The 15,291-nt window shown below is 38.9% G+C and overlaps 1 protein-coding gene across 5 annotated transcripts in view; it reads left to right on the top strand.

Moving 5' to 3' along the window:
* The first annotated feature begins 349 nt into the window (after positions 1-349).
* PPP1CB (protein phosphatase 1 catalytic subunit beta) overlaps positions 350-15,291 on the top strand; it is a 38,944-nt gene continuing 24,002 nt past the window's right edge. Inside the window, exons 1-2 of one of the 5 annotated variants that reach the window (XM_045844466.1) lie at positions 350-368; positions 734-873. In XM_045844466.1, the coding sequence (XP_045700422.1) occupies positions 822-873 (52 nt within the window). In that variant the 5' untranslated portion in view covers positions 350-368; positions 734-821. The other 4 variants (XM_045844463.1, XM_045844462.1, XM_045844465.1 and 1 more) reach the window with 4 other exon arrangements.

Genomic DNA, 15,291 nt, shown 5'->3' with positions numbered 1-15,291 from the left:
GCATCGGCCAAGTGAGGCTTCTTTCTGCTGCCCACCTACTCGAACCTTATACTGGAACTGCCTCTATCGCTGCTACTTCAAACATGTGTAATGCAGTCCGCGTTTCCCGATTAACGGAAACATGAAGGACTGCTTGCAAAGCCCGGGAAAGAAGCCAAGAAAAGAAAAGCGAGGCGGGAAGGGCACAGCGACTACATCTGCGGAGCACCAGGGCCTAGCAGCTAGGAAGCGGGAAGGCCGGCGCTACCTACGCGCAGCCAACCCCGGGAGCCTCCACGGCGATTCGGCGCGGTGGAAGCGGCCGGGGTGGCGACGCAACCGCGCGAAGGCAGTGGCGCCGGTGGCCGCGGTGCAGGCGGGAGAACCAGGTCCAGTGCGATTGCGCGGAGGCAGGGGCGGTGAAAGGTGTCCACGAAGGAGAGCGCCGTGCGCCTGCGCGGGGCTGCGTGGCGCGGTGGCGGGGCTGCGCGGTGTGGAGTGAGTGGCTCTGCGGGTGGGGCGGTCGGCGGCGCTGGTGAGCTTTGCGGAGTTGGGCGGTGCCGAGGAGGAGGACGAGGTGGCGGCCGGGTCTGACGCGGGCCTGTTCGTGGGGGCTCCGCTTGCTTGCTTATTTATTTATTTACTGTGTGTGCCTCCGAGTGCGTGCGCTCCACTACTTGGTGGGGAGGGGGTGGGGGGAGGGCCCGGGAAAAGGGGGAGCTGGAACCGGGGCGAAACGCCGCGTGACTTGCAGGTGAGGGAACGCCGAGCGGTCGCCGCAGCCTCCGCCGCCGAGAAGCCCTTGTTCCGGCTGCCGGGAAGGAGCGTCTGGTGCCGACAAGATGGCGGACGGGGAGCTGAACGTGGACAGTCTCATCACCCGACTGCTGGAGGGTGAGTGCGGGGCTCGGCCGGCCGCAGGGAGGGGGCGCCTCGCTGAGTCCCCAGTCCCCCTCTGCTGCGGAAACCGGAGGGACCGGCTTTCCCGCCCCGAGGCGGCGGCCGAGGAGGGGCGAAGAGGCTGGTTGACCGGGGTGGGGGGGGAGCGGCCTCCGGGAACACGGCCGGGGATGAGGCGAGGCTAGAGGGGCTGTCGACGCAGGCTGCGGGGCCAGGCCCGTTGGGTAGTGTCCCCGCGGACCTTCGGGGACCGGCACGGCGACGCGCGAGCCTCGGAGTACGAGGAGTCCAGGGGTGCTTGGTGACCGTTCCCAAGGAGGGTGCCAGGATGCGTGCTCCTCCGCATTGTGTGTCCGTGGAAGGTGTATTTCTTCTCCCCTCCTCTTTGTGCATTGCCCTTGGCTGCCTCCGATTCTAGTTCCGGCAGTGATTTTTGTAGAAAAACCTGTAGACGATGGTCTGATCTGCTCTGTTCTGCTGTTTTATGTGATGCTGTATGACCAACTCTATTCCAGGAGAGGGTTACCACGGGATTCGAGTACCTTCCATTTCTTTTTTTGGTTAAAAAAAATAGTAAAAAGTGTCTGATCGGGTTGAAAATGCACTCAAGAAAAATGGAATATGTAGACACGTTTGCTGGAAGGTATTAGCTTTCGGGTTTGAGGATTTAACAGGTTTGAACAGGGTTCAGTATCTGTACAAACTTAGGGAAGGTCTATTGTACGGCCACTTGTGTTTTAAAAGGTATTTACAAGTCTTCACAGTTTTTGAAGTTTGCGGACCGTTCCGTTTTTATTGAGCAGTTTTACTTCGGGGTGAGGTATGGAGGGAAAGTGAAGACACGGGGCGGCCAGGATATTGTTCCGAGTTAATCGCGGGCTTCTCCCAGGGAATCGCTGTACTCTAAAATTTGCGTCATCACTGCTTTGTGGATGTGTCGGGAAAAAATTAAGCCTTAAAAAAAAATTGAGTCCTTTCTCCCAGAAACCGTAGGAAATTTCATATGTGGCAACGCTTAGTTGTTTTCAAATTCCCTGAAGGTAATAGATACAGCAAAGCAATATGTACTTATTTGGAAAAGCATCAGAGGTGGTTTGGGCGGCGGGGGAGGGGGGGCGCTAGTTTCTCTTTCCTAAGCGGTTGTCGGTACCTCCTCAGCTCTGTGTACGCGTTGTGTAACAAAGTACAGTATATTCGCTCCAGATGTGAAAGCCTTCCAGCCATCTAAGGCCGAGTAAGAAGCGAAGTTTTACCAGGAACTCTTATTTACCTTTTTCTTGACTACGAAGTTACTCCTGGGAGGCCCCCTGGTGCCTGCAGTTAGTGCTCGCCGCTTAAGACTTGGTGGACTTAGGCAGATGTGAAAATCTTGCTGAGTGTTGGAGACGTTCGCTTTGAGAGAAATTGTAGTTGGTAAGTGTATTGTTGTAAGAGAGAAATATAGCTATTCTAAAAATTTGATATCTTGTTAACTTTGGGGGAAGATTAGGGCCACAACGGTTTTTATACTTTTTAAATTTGGCTTATGAATTTAAATATTTTTGAAATCTGACGTTTGTATTTCAAATTTCTTCGCTTTGGTTTTCCATGTATGTATTTATTTTATAGGCACAAAGTACAGTAGGCATATGTGTTTTAAAGTGTTTGATCTGGAGCCTTTTAAGTCAAATGCACCTTTTTATGATTGTAGATACTTAAGAATCTTTACTAGTGGGGAAAAAGATATGGAGTGAAAAATAGAAGAAGTGAGTATTTCCATTTGTTTTTGTGAATTCAAATGAAATGTTTGGTTCTGGTTTTAGCCGATTATTTTTCCTTTTATTTGTGAGAGTTCTAGTCGAGACATTTTTCCCCTTTTAAATTAGCGAACATTTAGCGAACGTTTATGGACCTGCATTGTGCCAATCCCCGGGAATCCAAAAACAAGACACAGGCTGTTCACTCAAGGAGCTCCCAGTATAAGTGATTTGGGGGCTTTTTTAGCCTCCTCTCTTTTCTTACGTTCAACACACCTATCAGTAAAGAGTTTCATTACTTCTTATGAGAATGTATGTTTAGTTTGACAGTGCCTCCCGAGGTTCTTAAATTCTCTAGGCCCCTCCTCTCCTATCCCCTTCCAAAACCTAGACCCATTTAATGACACCCAAAACAGACTTGTATTTTATGATCAGTAATTATTTTTAAGTGTTTGAATAAAAAATTTTGTACTCTTTGTTTTCCAGTGAAGTCACTTTCTAGTTAAATTTAACTCAAATTTTAAGTGATGGTATTTTGTAAATGCTGCCCAGCAGAATAGCTACTGTTTGTTTGTTTGTTTTAATTATATTAACATACAAGTTAAATTGGGTACAATTTTTCTACATGGGTAGGGGGTGGAGAATCAGCAGGGCTTGATCTCATTTTAAAATGTTGATTAGAGTTCCATAATATTCTTGATTCTTTTTTCTTTTTATTATATTAAATTGCAAGTCAACTATAAAACTTTTAGGAACTATATTTTGAGTTTTGCTTTGTATTTTTCTTTCTGGGTGGATGTATCATTGATGCCATATTTACAAAGTGCCTAGAACAATTTTTAAATTTTATTCAGTGCAAAATAATGTACTGAGTTATTGTTTGGATGGTGCATATTTCTTCAGTTATATTTTCTTGGGTTAAATTTTGCTTAGAAGTATAAGCCACTGTACTCCCAATAGTGACCCTGCTACCATATTCTTGCAGCTTATTGCAGTGCTTTTGACTGATCATTTAAATTGCAGCTAGTTCTTATGCAGATACTGAGAAGCCTTTGATATCCGTAGTTCCAAAAAGATTTAGGGTGGCAGTGAAAGTATAGCACAGTCACCTGGGGGACTTTATTCAGACTATAGATGTTGAGTTTATTTTGGAGGAGGTGAAATGGGATGAGCAGAATCTGGTGTTTTGGGAAGAGGTTAAGTATTGGAAGGCTACTGTCCACCAGCTAAGATAGTACTAGGTCTGTTCTCAGCACAGACTTGATCCAAATGTTTAAAAACTGGGCTGTACTAGTTAATAATAATTAACATGTGTCTGTTACGTATATTAGATACCTGATTATATATGTCATATATTGTGTATATATCATATATGTGTAAAACTGTTCTGGGATTTGCTTTTTTTCCTGATTATAAAAGTATTCTTGTAGAAAATTTGTGAAACAGAAAAGTATAAATGGGAATGCAAGTCCTCCTCTAGTTCCACAATGCAGAGACAAGTCTTTTTAAAATTTTGATGTATTTTTGTTCACATACTTTATACTATTAGAATATTTTTATAGCTTTATGGGTTAATTTTCCAAGTATTACATCATGAACATTTCTCCTTGTCATTAAAAATGTCTTAAGAAATAGTTAAAAGCTACTTGCTGTATGATAGAAAAGTTTTCTTAAAGTTTTTTTCTTTGACTTGGCTACAAAGTTAAGCTTGAATATTACAACATGAGTTGTAGAATATTAGCACTATATACACTTCTGTGGCAGAATATGATTGTATTTATATTTTTAGCCCACTAATAGCTTTGTGAAAATCTTGAGCTATGAGTGTTCTTGTTTCGTTTTCAAATCCATTTTTCACTTTGTCTCAACCTAATGTCTGAATTTGTGAGATTGCTGTGATCACTTCGTATACAGCTCCCTTTCCTTTCTTATGGATCACGTACTATTAAAATGTACTTAGACCAACAGACTAAGCAAATAGGAAATTTTCCTCTTATATGCCCTTTCGAAGGTTAATAAAAGAATGCATTTGAAAAATTAAATGTTTTGATGAAACCACATTAAAGTCCCCCTTTTTAAGTAAGCTTTATTTAGATATAATTCATATAACATACAGTTCACCTATTTGAATTGTATAATTCAGTGATTTTTAGTGTATTCAGAGTTGTACAACTATCAGCACAGTCATCTTTAGAATGTTTTCTCAACTACCACCCTGACATACAACTCTGTTCCCATCGGCCAGCTCTCTCTGCTTCACTGCGCTTCCCTCCTCCCCACACTAGGCAGCCACTAAGTCAGTTTTCTGTCTGGATTTTGCCTATTCTCGACATTTGATGTAAGTGAAATCATATAATATGTGGCCTTTTATGATTGACTTCGTTTAATGTTTTTAAAGTTTGCTCATATTGGAGCATATGTCAGTATTTCATTGCCTTTATGGCTGAATAATGTAAAAATATTTCATTCATTTGAGTTGCTTCTTTTTTTGGCTGTTGTCGAAAATACTGCTATGGATATTTGTGTACAAGTTTTCCTATGGGCATATTTTCAGTTCCCTAGAGTGTGTGTGTGTGTGTGTGTGTGTGTGCAAAATCAAATGTAAACTAGGAGTGGGATTGCTGCATCATATGGTAACTCCATGTTTAACCTTTTGGGGAACTGCCAGACTATTTAAAGGTCTTTTTTCTGATTAAATTCTTTAGTTATGACCCTGCAGTCTGAAGGTTGGGCAGTTTGAAGGAAGTGCTAGGTTGGTCCTTGCAACCTCAGTTTCTGTAGGGAAAGCGTACGGGTCCAGAGCCAGGTCTGTTAGGAAAGAGCAGGTTGGGGAGCAGGGGAGATCAGCTGAGAGATACTTTCTTCTTTTCCTTATTCTTGGATGAGAGGCTAGAGATAAGATGCCCCATTTTTTAAAACTGATTCAAAAATTAGGTTTGTTTGTTTTCTCATTAGTTCCTGCAGGTGAGGGAAAGTTTGACAGTTTAAAGAACTAGCCTAGAAGTGTTTCTGTTTTGTAAACAGGAGAGCTAGAGCTTTCTGGTAAATATCTAAATCCAAGATTAGGATTCATTGGGATTTAGAAATCTATTTACATTTGAGTCTAGAGACAGCATTATATTAAAATTTCTGATTAGTGAAGAAGATAATAAATTGTATCTGGTAGGTTTTTTTCTCTCATATCTGTTAAAGAGTATCCATTCCAAAGGCAGGCATTCTTAAACAACTTTAACACATGTAAAATAATGTAAGTTCATAAGAATATCAAGATATTCGGAAATAATAGCTAAAATAAGTGTTTCTGAAACAGGTTATCCTGGAAGTCTTGGGATATAGGGATGCGAGGAGAAATGGTTTGTAAATGCCAGTAGGCTTAGCAGTAGTGGGGCGGGGAGAACGGATTCCCAGTCCAATCTTCTAGGATTAGTTTTTCGAGATACAAATTTATACCCTCAGGCAGTGATCACTGCTCCTCTCAGCTGCTGCAAATAGCCATTTTAAGGCTTATTCTTCCTGGAAAGTAGAGGATCGGAGAAGATACGAGAAAGAGATGCCTGGCACAGTTCTTTTTGTGCACCCTCCATCTGCTCCCGCCAAGACTGAACTGGATTATTTTTGAAGTCTTGGTTATTAGTGGGTGAAATGTAATTGCTTTCATACCTTGTTCTGTAAAATATACCATGCAACCAAGACTTTCCATCTATTGGATAAATGAAAACGCTTTAATGGAAATAACATCTTTATTCCACAATTAGGGGTAGAAGACTAAAAGTACAGAAACTAATTATGAAGGTAAATAAGTATAAATGATCAATAGCCAGTCTTTTCCTAGTTTGATAGAGGAATTCAGTTTCTGATCTGGGTGGGTACTTGTCATACAATAGAAAGAATAGTAAAAGGATAGTGATGGTTGTCCTTTATCCTGCCTCTGCACTATTCACATTGTGATTTAATGAGAGTATACATAACCTTCCTGAAAATCACTGGCCTCATGGCTCTCCCTTCCCAAATTTACCTGCATTTGTACAAGGACAAGGAGAGAGGTATTTATATTATGTGCATAATCTAGTGGAACATTGCCTTTGGGTCTTCATTTGTGCTGACACTACATAATTTGGAGGTTTTGAAACGCTTTATTCTATTATAAAGGAATTTCATCCCCAGAATGTTCATCAGAATATCCCCAAGTTCCCAACTAGTCAATTACAGGGTGACCAAAACATTTCTTGGCTCTGTGTACTTACCTAACACTATTTTTACTTTCCCCCTAACCCTGTCCCCATGTTCAAGATTTAGAGAAATCAGTTACTTTTCATTGTAAAAGAAGTTGAAGGACATCTATTATATAATTGTGGGTATTATATCAACAAGTGGTAATTTCTTAACAGCTAACTATAATGTGGAATCTAAAGTATCAATGATTTTTTGTTACATTAAAATTAATTGCTCTGTCTTGCACATTAAATGGGTCTTACACATGACTTTGTAACATGCATTGCTCTTTAGAGAATACTGGTTAACACTAAGTTATGCAGATGTTCAAATGTTGACATACCTTCTACAACATCAAAAAATCCCACTTGTGAATATTGCAGTAAAGTATTATAAGAGTCCTTAAGTGTGGAGAAACTGTCACATTCATGGTGCTGGATATAAGGTTTCCAAAATTTTAAATTTCACTTGAAAGCTTGAATCAGATCATTAGCAACAAATGCTGTCCATTTTTGTTGAAATGACAGACACTTTTCATTTCGAGAGTATCTGTTAAATATCCAAGTATGAATAACCATAGTTTGTCAGTTGTGCTTTCTAGTAAAAAAGATGTTTTGTTAAAAAAAAAGTGGCTAGATCAGCTTGGAACTAAAACAGTTGCATGAGTGCTTTTCTAGGAGACAACCACTGTACTTTGGTGTTCAGCAGAAATGCTTTATGGGTACTTTCTATTTCGCCACACAGAAGAATATTAAAAGATGTATGCTCCATGGTGGAGATTAATAAGTTGTTTTTACTGCTTTATCAAGGGCATTCTTAATGACACTGGGCTTCTTTGTGTTTCACTGTAAATGCATGGCTACAAATGCACCATGTTGGGCACCACTGACTCGGTGCTAAGTGTGTGCTGAGATGCCGGCAGTTTTACCAGCCATTGCTTTTACACCATGCAGAGGTCCACACAGTGAAAAAGGCATCACACTCTGGGAACCGCAGGGCTCCGGCACTCCTTCCTCCACCCCTGAATCGTCTAGCCCTCACCTATATGTTACTTTACTTCTGTACATTTTCTCCGTATCTGTTTACCTGTGCCCCTGGAATGATTTTTAAAAGATGATTCGTAGACCCCTTTGAAAATTCATGAAAGCCATGGGTCTCCTTAGAAAAATATGTATGTTCGTGTACATGTACAATATCATAGACATTTGTTGGTGTTGTACAGGGCTCCTGAAGGCCATCTGTAGGCTCTGAAACCACATTAGTTATTCTTATCAGACAAACTTAAAGTAACTTGAAATTATGGCACCTGCCTAATTCTTTCACTTAAAACTAAAATCCACATTATAGCCAATTATAAAAATGAAACACTCCTTTTTGTGGCTTAAAGGCACACTTATGTGCAAAATACAGGCTGGGGCAAAAGTAGGTTTAAACTTGTGTGAGTACGTGAAACAGTTTATTCTTGTATTATTTTTTTTCTTGTTCATTTTGTTTTTTAGATTCAATTGCTTATAAATATGTATTTATTACCATTTTATTCATATTTTTGTTTTTTCCTTTATTTTTTATTGACACTATTACAAATGTCCCTGTCCCCCCCCTTTGACCACCTTCCCCTGGCCCCCCTCCTGTGCCTTCTATTCTCTGGCAGTCAACACATAGTTTGTGTTCATGGGTTATGCATATATGTTTTGGCTAGTCCCTTCCCCTTCTTTCATTCAGTCCCTCCCACCTCTCTCCCCTAATATTTTTTAAATCATCTTCCTTTTTCTTAAAGAAGACCTTCTGACATTTCATGTAATACTAGTTTGGTGGTGATGAAATCCTTACAGCTTTTTCTTGTCTGGGAAGCTCTTTATATGTTCTTCGATTCTACATGATAGTTTTGCTGCATAGAGTAATCTTGGTTATAGATTATTCTCATATTATTATTATTTTATTATTTTCCATACAGACAACTGTAAACCTACTTTTGCCACAGCATGTATGTTGCAATTGATATTTTATTGTACAGAAAAATTTAGGAAATGTAGGAAACCTGGATTTAAGTGAACTTTGTTGTTGATTAATCTTTATTAGGGTAGAGGTGGGGTAGACCAAATATTAAAGGTTAAGGAGGATTAATTACTACGATTTCATGGGACAGACATGATAGTGGAATTAGTCCTTTTTTTCTTGACATCCTTTCTGTTTTAGAGAAGGTAGGTATTTTTTTTTAAAGATTTTATTAGAGAGGGAAGGGAAGGAGAGAGAGGGAGGGAGGGAGAGGGAGAGAGAGAGAGAGGGAGAGAGGGAGGAGGGAGAGAGAGAGAGAGAGAAACATCAATGTGCGGTTGCTGGGGGCCGTGGCCTGCAACCCAGGCATGTACCCTGACTGGGAATCGAACCTGCGACACTTTGGTTTGCAGCCTGAGCTCAATCCACTGAGCTACGCCAGCCAGGGTTTAGAAGGTAGGTATTAATAAGAACTTGATGAAGGAAAGAGCAGGTGCTTATTGAAAGATAAAACTTAGTATGCACAAAACACACATATATACAGCACACACCCCATTTGTAATTTAAAAGACAAACCTGCATTGAAAAAGTTTTCACATGAATTCAAAATTTGAAATACAATGATTGAGTACAATTTTTTTTTTGTAATCCTGAGAAGAGGGGAATTCTTTGGGAGGAAGATAACATTTTGCTTAATTGAGGTTCATTTGCTATTCTGTGTCAGAATCAATCGTGTTCATCTGTTGACGCATTTTATCTTGGAAGATGTCCTTTAACACAGGTACTGCCAAATACTGATACCTATCCACAAGCATGTGATTTTAGTTAAGTGGTTTAGTCATCACTTGGGAGGCATTCATAGAATTCTATTAGCCTTCTCTTGATATTTGCCTTCTAGCATGTCATTACATTGCAGATCAGTCCATTCCAGGAGAGGGTTAGGCCAAAGCTTCTCATCTGCACAATTAAATAGCTTTTGATGTATTTTGTACTAGCAGTGATGTCTGAAGAATGCTGTTAGAACTGTGGCTTGAGTTTAGAAAATATCTCATGCAAATGAGTGAGGGAGTGAAGATCTCACTTGTTTTAACTTTGACAGCACTAGAAGTGTATAAAGTAACTTGACATTTGCTTGTGATTCAAGCAAAATTAGTTGTCAAAATGACTTAATCACAGCATGTTTCAGTCAGTGTTTTTTGGGGGGGCTTTATAATTTTAGGAATCATTAAGAAACATTACTGAGTTTGCAGCAAAATCTAATTTATAAAACTACTCAGTGTTTGATAGTAGTAATTGAAGGTGATTCTTCTCTATAAGAAAAATTTCAGTATTGGCCCTAAACTAAAAAAAAAATCACAATAAAACTTTATCACTACTAAGCCATCGAACTGCTGTGTGGTAGGGCAAGTCAAGATAGTTAGCTTTTATGTTGTGGGAAAGACTCATGGAACGGAAAGTGCTTACACTAGAGCTAATGAACTTCACCCTTGATACCACTTCAATAATACATAACTGATTACAGTGTTTTTCTGATGAGTAATTGCTGCAGAGACTTCAAACGCCTAAATTTCCACAAGCTCTGTAAAACTGTCCAACTAGGTCTTTTTCTGCTCTGTGTATTTTTATCACCATTGGTATTTTTTTTCCCCCACAGCTTTTTTGAAAATAGTCTTACCTGTATTTGTTCTACACCAGCTATTTATAGAGGCTTTCTTCCATTCACTTCAAATTCACAATTTTCTCCTCAGAAAGCAACAAGTACTGGTAATACCTGTGAACTCAAAAGAGCCTAGGAAAACCACTCAAAATCATTTGTTTTGACAGGTTGTTGATGTTGCTTCCAATGCCCTCAACTATTTTTTACAGAAAGTCTAATAGTCTTAAGTAAGATTATTGTCTCAAGGCATATTTATTTGGCTTTTCCAATCAAACATTATTTGATTAATTTGCCACTAGTAAATGGTTTTCCTCACTTGCTAAGCTATGAACCAGTTGAAAATATACTTTGATTGTAGCCTTTTTTATTTTTGTGAAGAAATTCTGTGGTGAGATTCCATTTACATTTTAAAATTTTTTCTAGACTCACTTTCCTTTGAATTGGGAATGTTGTGATGAACATATATTCTTTTAACATAGCTATAATGTCACAACTACAATGCCTAGCCACCTAATTCAGTAACAGAATAATCCACACTCTGCTGTGCCTTAAAAGCACAACGTTCACATTCCACTTATATTGCTTTGACATGATGAATATACACTGGTAACAAAAGTAAAATAAAATGTGGTACGGCAATAAGCATAGCACTCGAGACACTGTTGAGTTATAACTGCATCTCTGCAATTTATAGTATACTGGGAAGAAGTGCCAAGCTATGAGAACACCCCATGTGGTCTGTCATACAATTTTTATGTCACAAAGAACTGATCTTTTCCCCCCCCCAACCATTTAAAAAAATGTGAAAATATTTACAAGTTGTGCAAAAAACAGGTATTGGGCCCTTAAGCAGGGCCAAAAGGTTGCAGGTTTGATCCCCAGTCAGGGTGTTCGAACAGGAGGCAACTGACCGAGTTTTCGCTCTCACATTGGTACCTCTCTCTCTCTACAATAGGTAAAAACATATCCTTGGATGAGGATTTAAACACACACACACACACACACACACACACACACGGGCCAAATTTGACCCTCAGGCATTAGTGTTTTCCCCCTTTTCTGATGTAAATATGATTGTGCAGGAAAAGTAACTTCTTAGGAATCAGGAGACCTTGGTGTTTCTACCAAAGTTTTGTGACTGATTCACTCAGGTAAAATACAGGGTTGGGATCCATAGTGTCTAGTCCTTGGCAAAGTATTCCTCTAAATTTTTTAGGTAATCTGAGTTTATGGTGTGTACCCAACAGTTGTTGAAGAGTGTCCAACACAGGAAATGTTTGAGGTTTTGATCTTTGAGGGATGGGAAGCACCAGTGAGCTCACCAGTCACTCTGGCTTTTTTCCTGGGAGCATAGGGGAATGGACCCCAAGCATGAAGTTGTAATCTTAACTCACACAGAAGAGAGGTGAAAGTCTGGGGCCATTAAAATAAAACAGTTGAAATTTAAATCCAAAAGAGGCAAAATCCACATAGATTCTCACTTTAAAATCTGCAGTCAGGTCCCCCTAAAGTCATTAATTGACTTCTAAGGTATATGTGTGCAGTAGAAGATTCTAAGAAAACAGTAGCTGGGGGAAGCTAAAGATCTGAACAGAGATTCCACTATCTCCCCAGTACCAGAGAAGCAAAAGTTGACGTTCAGACTCTGTCTGCCAAGTCAGAGGGGCTGTATTACACCCTGAGTTTTCCATTGAGATCTCATGGCCACTCCCTAAGACTGAAGGCAAAATTGAAATAGATCAACCCTGAAAAAAATGTGGGTGTCATTGGCACTCTGCTGCTAAAAGGAAGCAACTATGGAGGAAGATATTGTTTAGATTTTCTACAGTTTTTCATCCATAATCAAATATTTTACCCAGGACATACTAACAGGATTAATTGACCAAAAACCAAGTGGGGGCCGGCGGGACAAATATGCAGATAATTTGGATATTAGAGTTTCCACAAAGAGACTTTAAAATAACTGATTTGATGTACTCAGAATAAAGAGGAAAAGATGAAAATTTATATCAGACTTGGGAACACTACAACTAAAAAAATATAGTAACATTTAAACTTTGGTAATTATGCAGTGCTGAGAGAGGAAAACAAGAAGGTGGAATACAAGAAGAAATTGTAAGACAGTGGAAAGGTTTAACATGTACAGAGGGAGTCCCAGAAGGAGAGCTGTGGGATAGAAAAAATAACAAGAATTTTCCAAAACTGAGGAAGATACCAAAACACAGATTAAAGAAGCTCTGTTAATTCCAAACAGGAAAAATACAAATAAAGCCATAGTGAGACCCATCATAGACTTAACTGCTAAAAATCAAAGAAAAAGCAAATCTTAAAAGCTACCAGAGGAAAGAAATCATTATCCCTCAGGAGTGGTTGATATATTACTTGAAACTACAGAAGCCAAATATCACTAGGATGAGCTCTTAAAGTTCTCGGAGGGGGTGGGGGGGGGTGGGGGGAAGAAGAATGCTAATCTCAGATTCTAAATCCAGGGAGCATACATATCCTTCACAAATGAAGGCAAAGTAAAGACAAACTAAATTTAAATGAAATGTATTCATAGTAAACATCACTAGAAAATGCTAAGGGAAGTTCATGTTGAAAGAAAATGATCCCAAATAAAAGCACAGAACTGCAGAAGGAGATGAACAACAATGAGGGTTAATGCATGTAAATATAAATTCTCTTCAAAATAATTACTGCTTGTGGGGTTTTAAATATGTGGAAGCAATACTATATGATGACTGTAGAACAGAAGGCTGGAGATGGTAAATCAGTCAAAAAGTTATTTGTTATCTCTACAGTAACAACCAAAAGAAAAAGAATATATAACTAAAAAGTTAATGGGGAGAAAATGGAATAGTAAAAAGTAATTTCATTTCTCGAAAGAAATGCAAGAAAAGAGAAATAAAGAACAAATGATACAAAACAAAGGACAGGGTGGTAGACTTCAACTCAACTGTCAGTAATTATAATAAATATAAAAGGAACAAACACTCAAGACAGCTCAGAAGACCTAACCTTACACTGTTTACAAGGGGCATTTAATCCTAAGGGCACAGATGAGTAAGTAAAAGAATGGGAAAAATATATCACATGCACATTAACTAAAAGAACCCTGAGTTGGCTATGTATTAATGTTAGACAAAGAGTATAAGATAGAAAGTATCATTAGAGATAAAGAAGGGAATTGCATAATATTAAGAGAATAAAGTTTAACAGGAAGATAACAATTATCTTGAATTTTCTAGGTATTTAATAATATAGGTCTAAAACACAAAAAAGTTGATAGAACCAAAAAGTTAAAATAGAGCCACAACCATAGTAGATTAATGCACTTTTCTTAGTAACTAATAGAACAAACAAAAGACTTAAACAACACGATCAACTTGACCTAATTGACACATACACAGAACACTGTACCCAACAACTACAGGATATACAGTTGATTCTTGAACTATATGGGGGCTGGGGTGCAGTCAAAAATCCATGTATAACTTTTGACTCCTCTCAAATTTAACTGCCCTCTGTACCCATGGGGGATTGGGTCTAGGACCCCCCTGCAGATACCAAAATTCACAAATGTTCAAGTCTGCTATATAAAATGGCATAAATTGATGTGTATAGTCAGCCTTCCACATCTGTGGACTTGCAACTGTAGATTGAAAATAGTACAGGTATTAATTCGGGGGTGGGGGAGAACAGTGTATGAGTAGGTCTGAGCAGTTCAAACCTGTGTTCAAGGTTTGTGTTCAACTGTACGTGCTTTTAAAATATGTATGGAACACTTACTAAAGTGTGTCATACACTATACGTAAGAAAGCAAATCTCAGTAAATATGAAAGAAACGAGATCTCAGATAATGTTCTCTGACTTAAGTGATAAGCTAGAAATCAGTAGCAGATAACTAGAAAAGTTCTCAAATATTTAGAAATTAAGCAGTGTACTTTCACATATTTTATTGACTAAAGAAGAAATAGCAATGAAAATTATAACATGTTGAGCCAAATAATGAAAATAGGTGTCAAAACTTGTGCAACTGCTACTAAAAGCAATGCTTACAGTGATATGTAGAGCTTCAATGTTATGTATTAGAAAAAAAAAGGCTGAACATTAAGCTTCTATTTCAAGATAATAGAAGAATTAGAAAATTATAATCAAAATAGAAGGAAAATATAAAAATAAGAGCCGAGCCCAGGCTGGTGTGGCTCATTGGGTTGAATACTGGCCTGTGAACCAAAGGATTGCTGATTGAATTCCCATTCAGGGCACATGCCTGGGTTGCAGGCCAGGTGTTGCTTGAGAGGCAACCACACAGTGATGTTTCTCTCCCTTTCTACCTATCTCCTTTCCCTTCTCTAAAAATAAATAAGTAAAGTCTTTTTTAAAAACTGAAATCAAAAAGCAGATGTATGCTTCATAAAAGTGATACTGAAAAATTTAAAAAACTGATAAATCCCTAGAAAGACTGATAATATAAAAAATAGAAAACACCCAAGAAAGGTACAGGAGACATCACTAGTAAAGGGGAGACTAAAGAGATGGAACAAATAAATGCAGTGGTGTAATCCTGGATTGAATTCTGTACTAGAAGGGAAGAAAATGCTGTAAAGGGCATGAATAAACTAAGAATGTAGTTTATTCTTAGATTTGTATCAACATTAAGTTCCCCGAATTTGATAACTTGTATCAATACTAGGATTATATAAGAGGATATTCTTACAAAATACATGCTGATGTATTTTTAAAGATTTTGTTTATTTAATTTTAGAGAGAGGGGAAGGGAGGGAGAAGGGGAGGGAGAGAAACTTCAAT

This window comes from Phyllostomus hastatus, unplaced genomic scaffold (genome assembly GCF_019186645.2).
Source record: "Phyllostomus hastatus isolate PE091 unplaced genomic scaffold, TTU_PhHast_1.1 phas_contig_402, whole genome shotgun sequence".
In the NCBI taxonomy this organism is placed as follows: domain Eukaryota; kingdom Metazoa; phylum Chordata; class Mammalia; order Chiroptera; family Phyllostomidae; genus Phyllostomus; species Phyllostomus hastatus.
The sequence above is the reverse complement of the archived record's forward strand: the minus strand, read 5'-3'. Positions and strand labels throughout refer to the sequence as shown.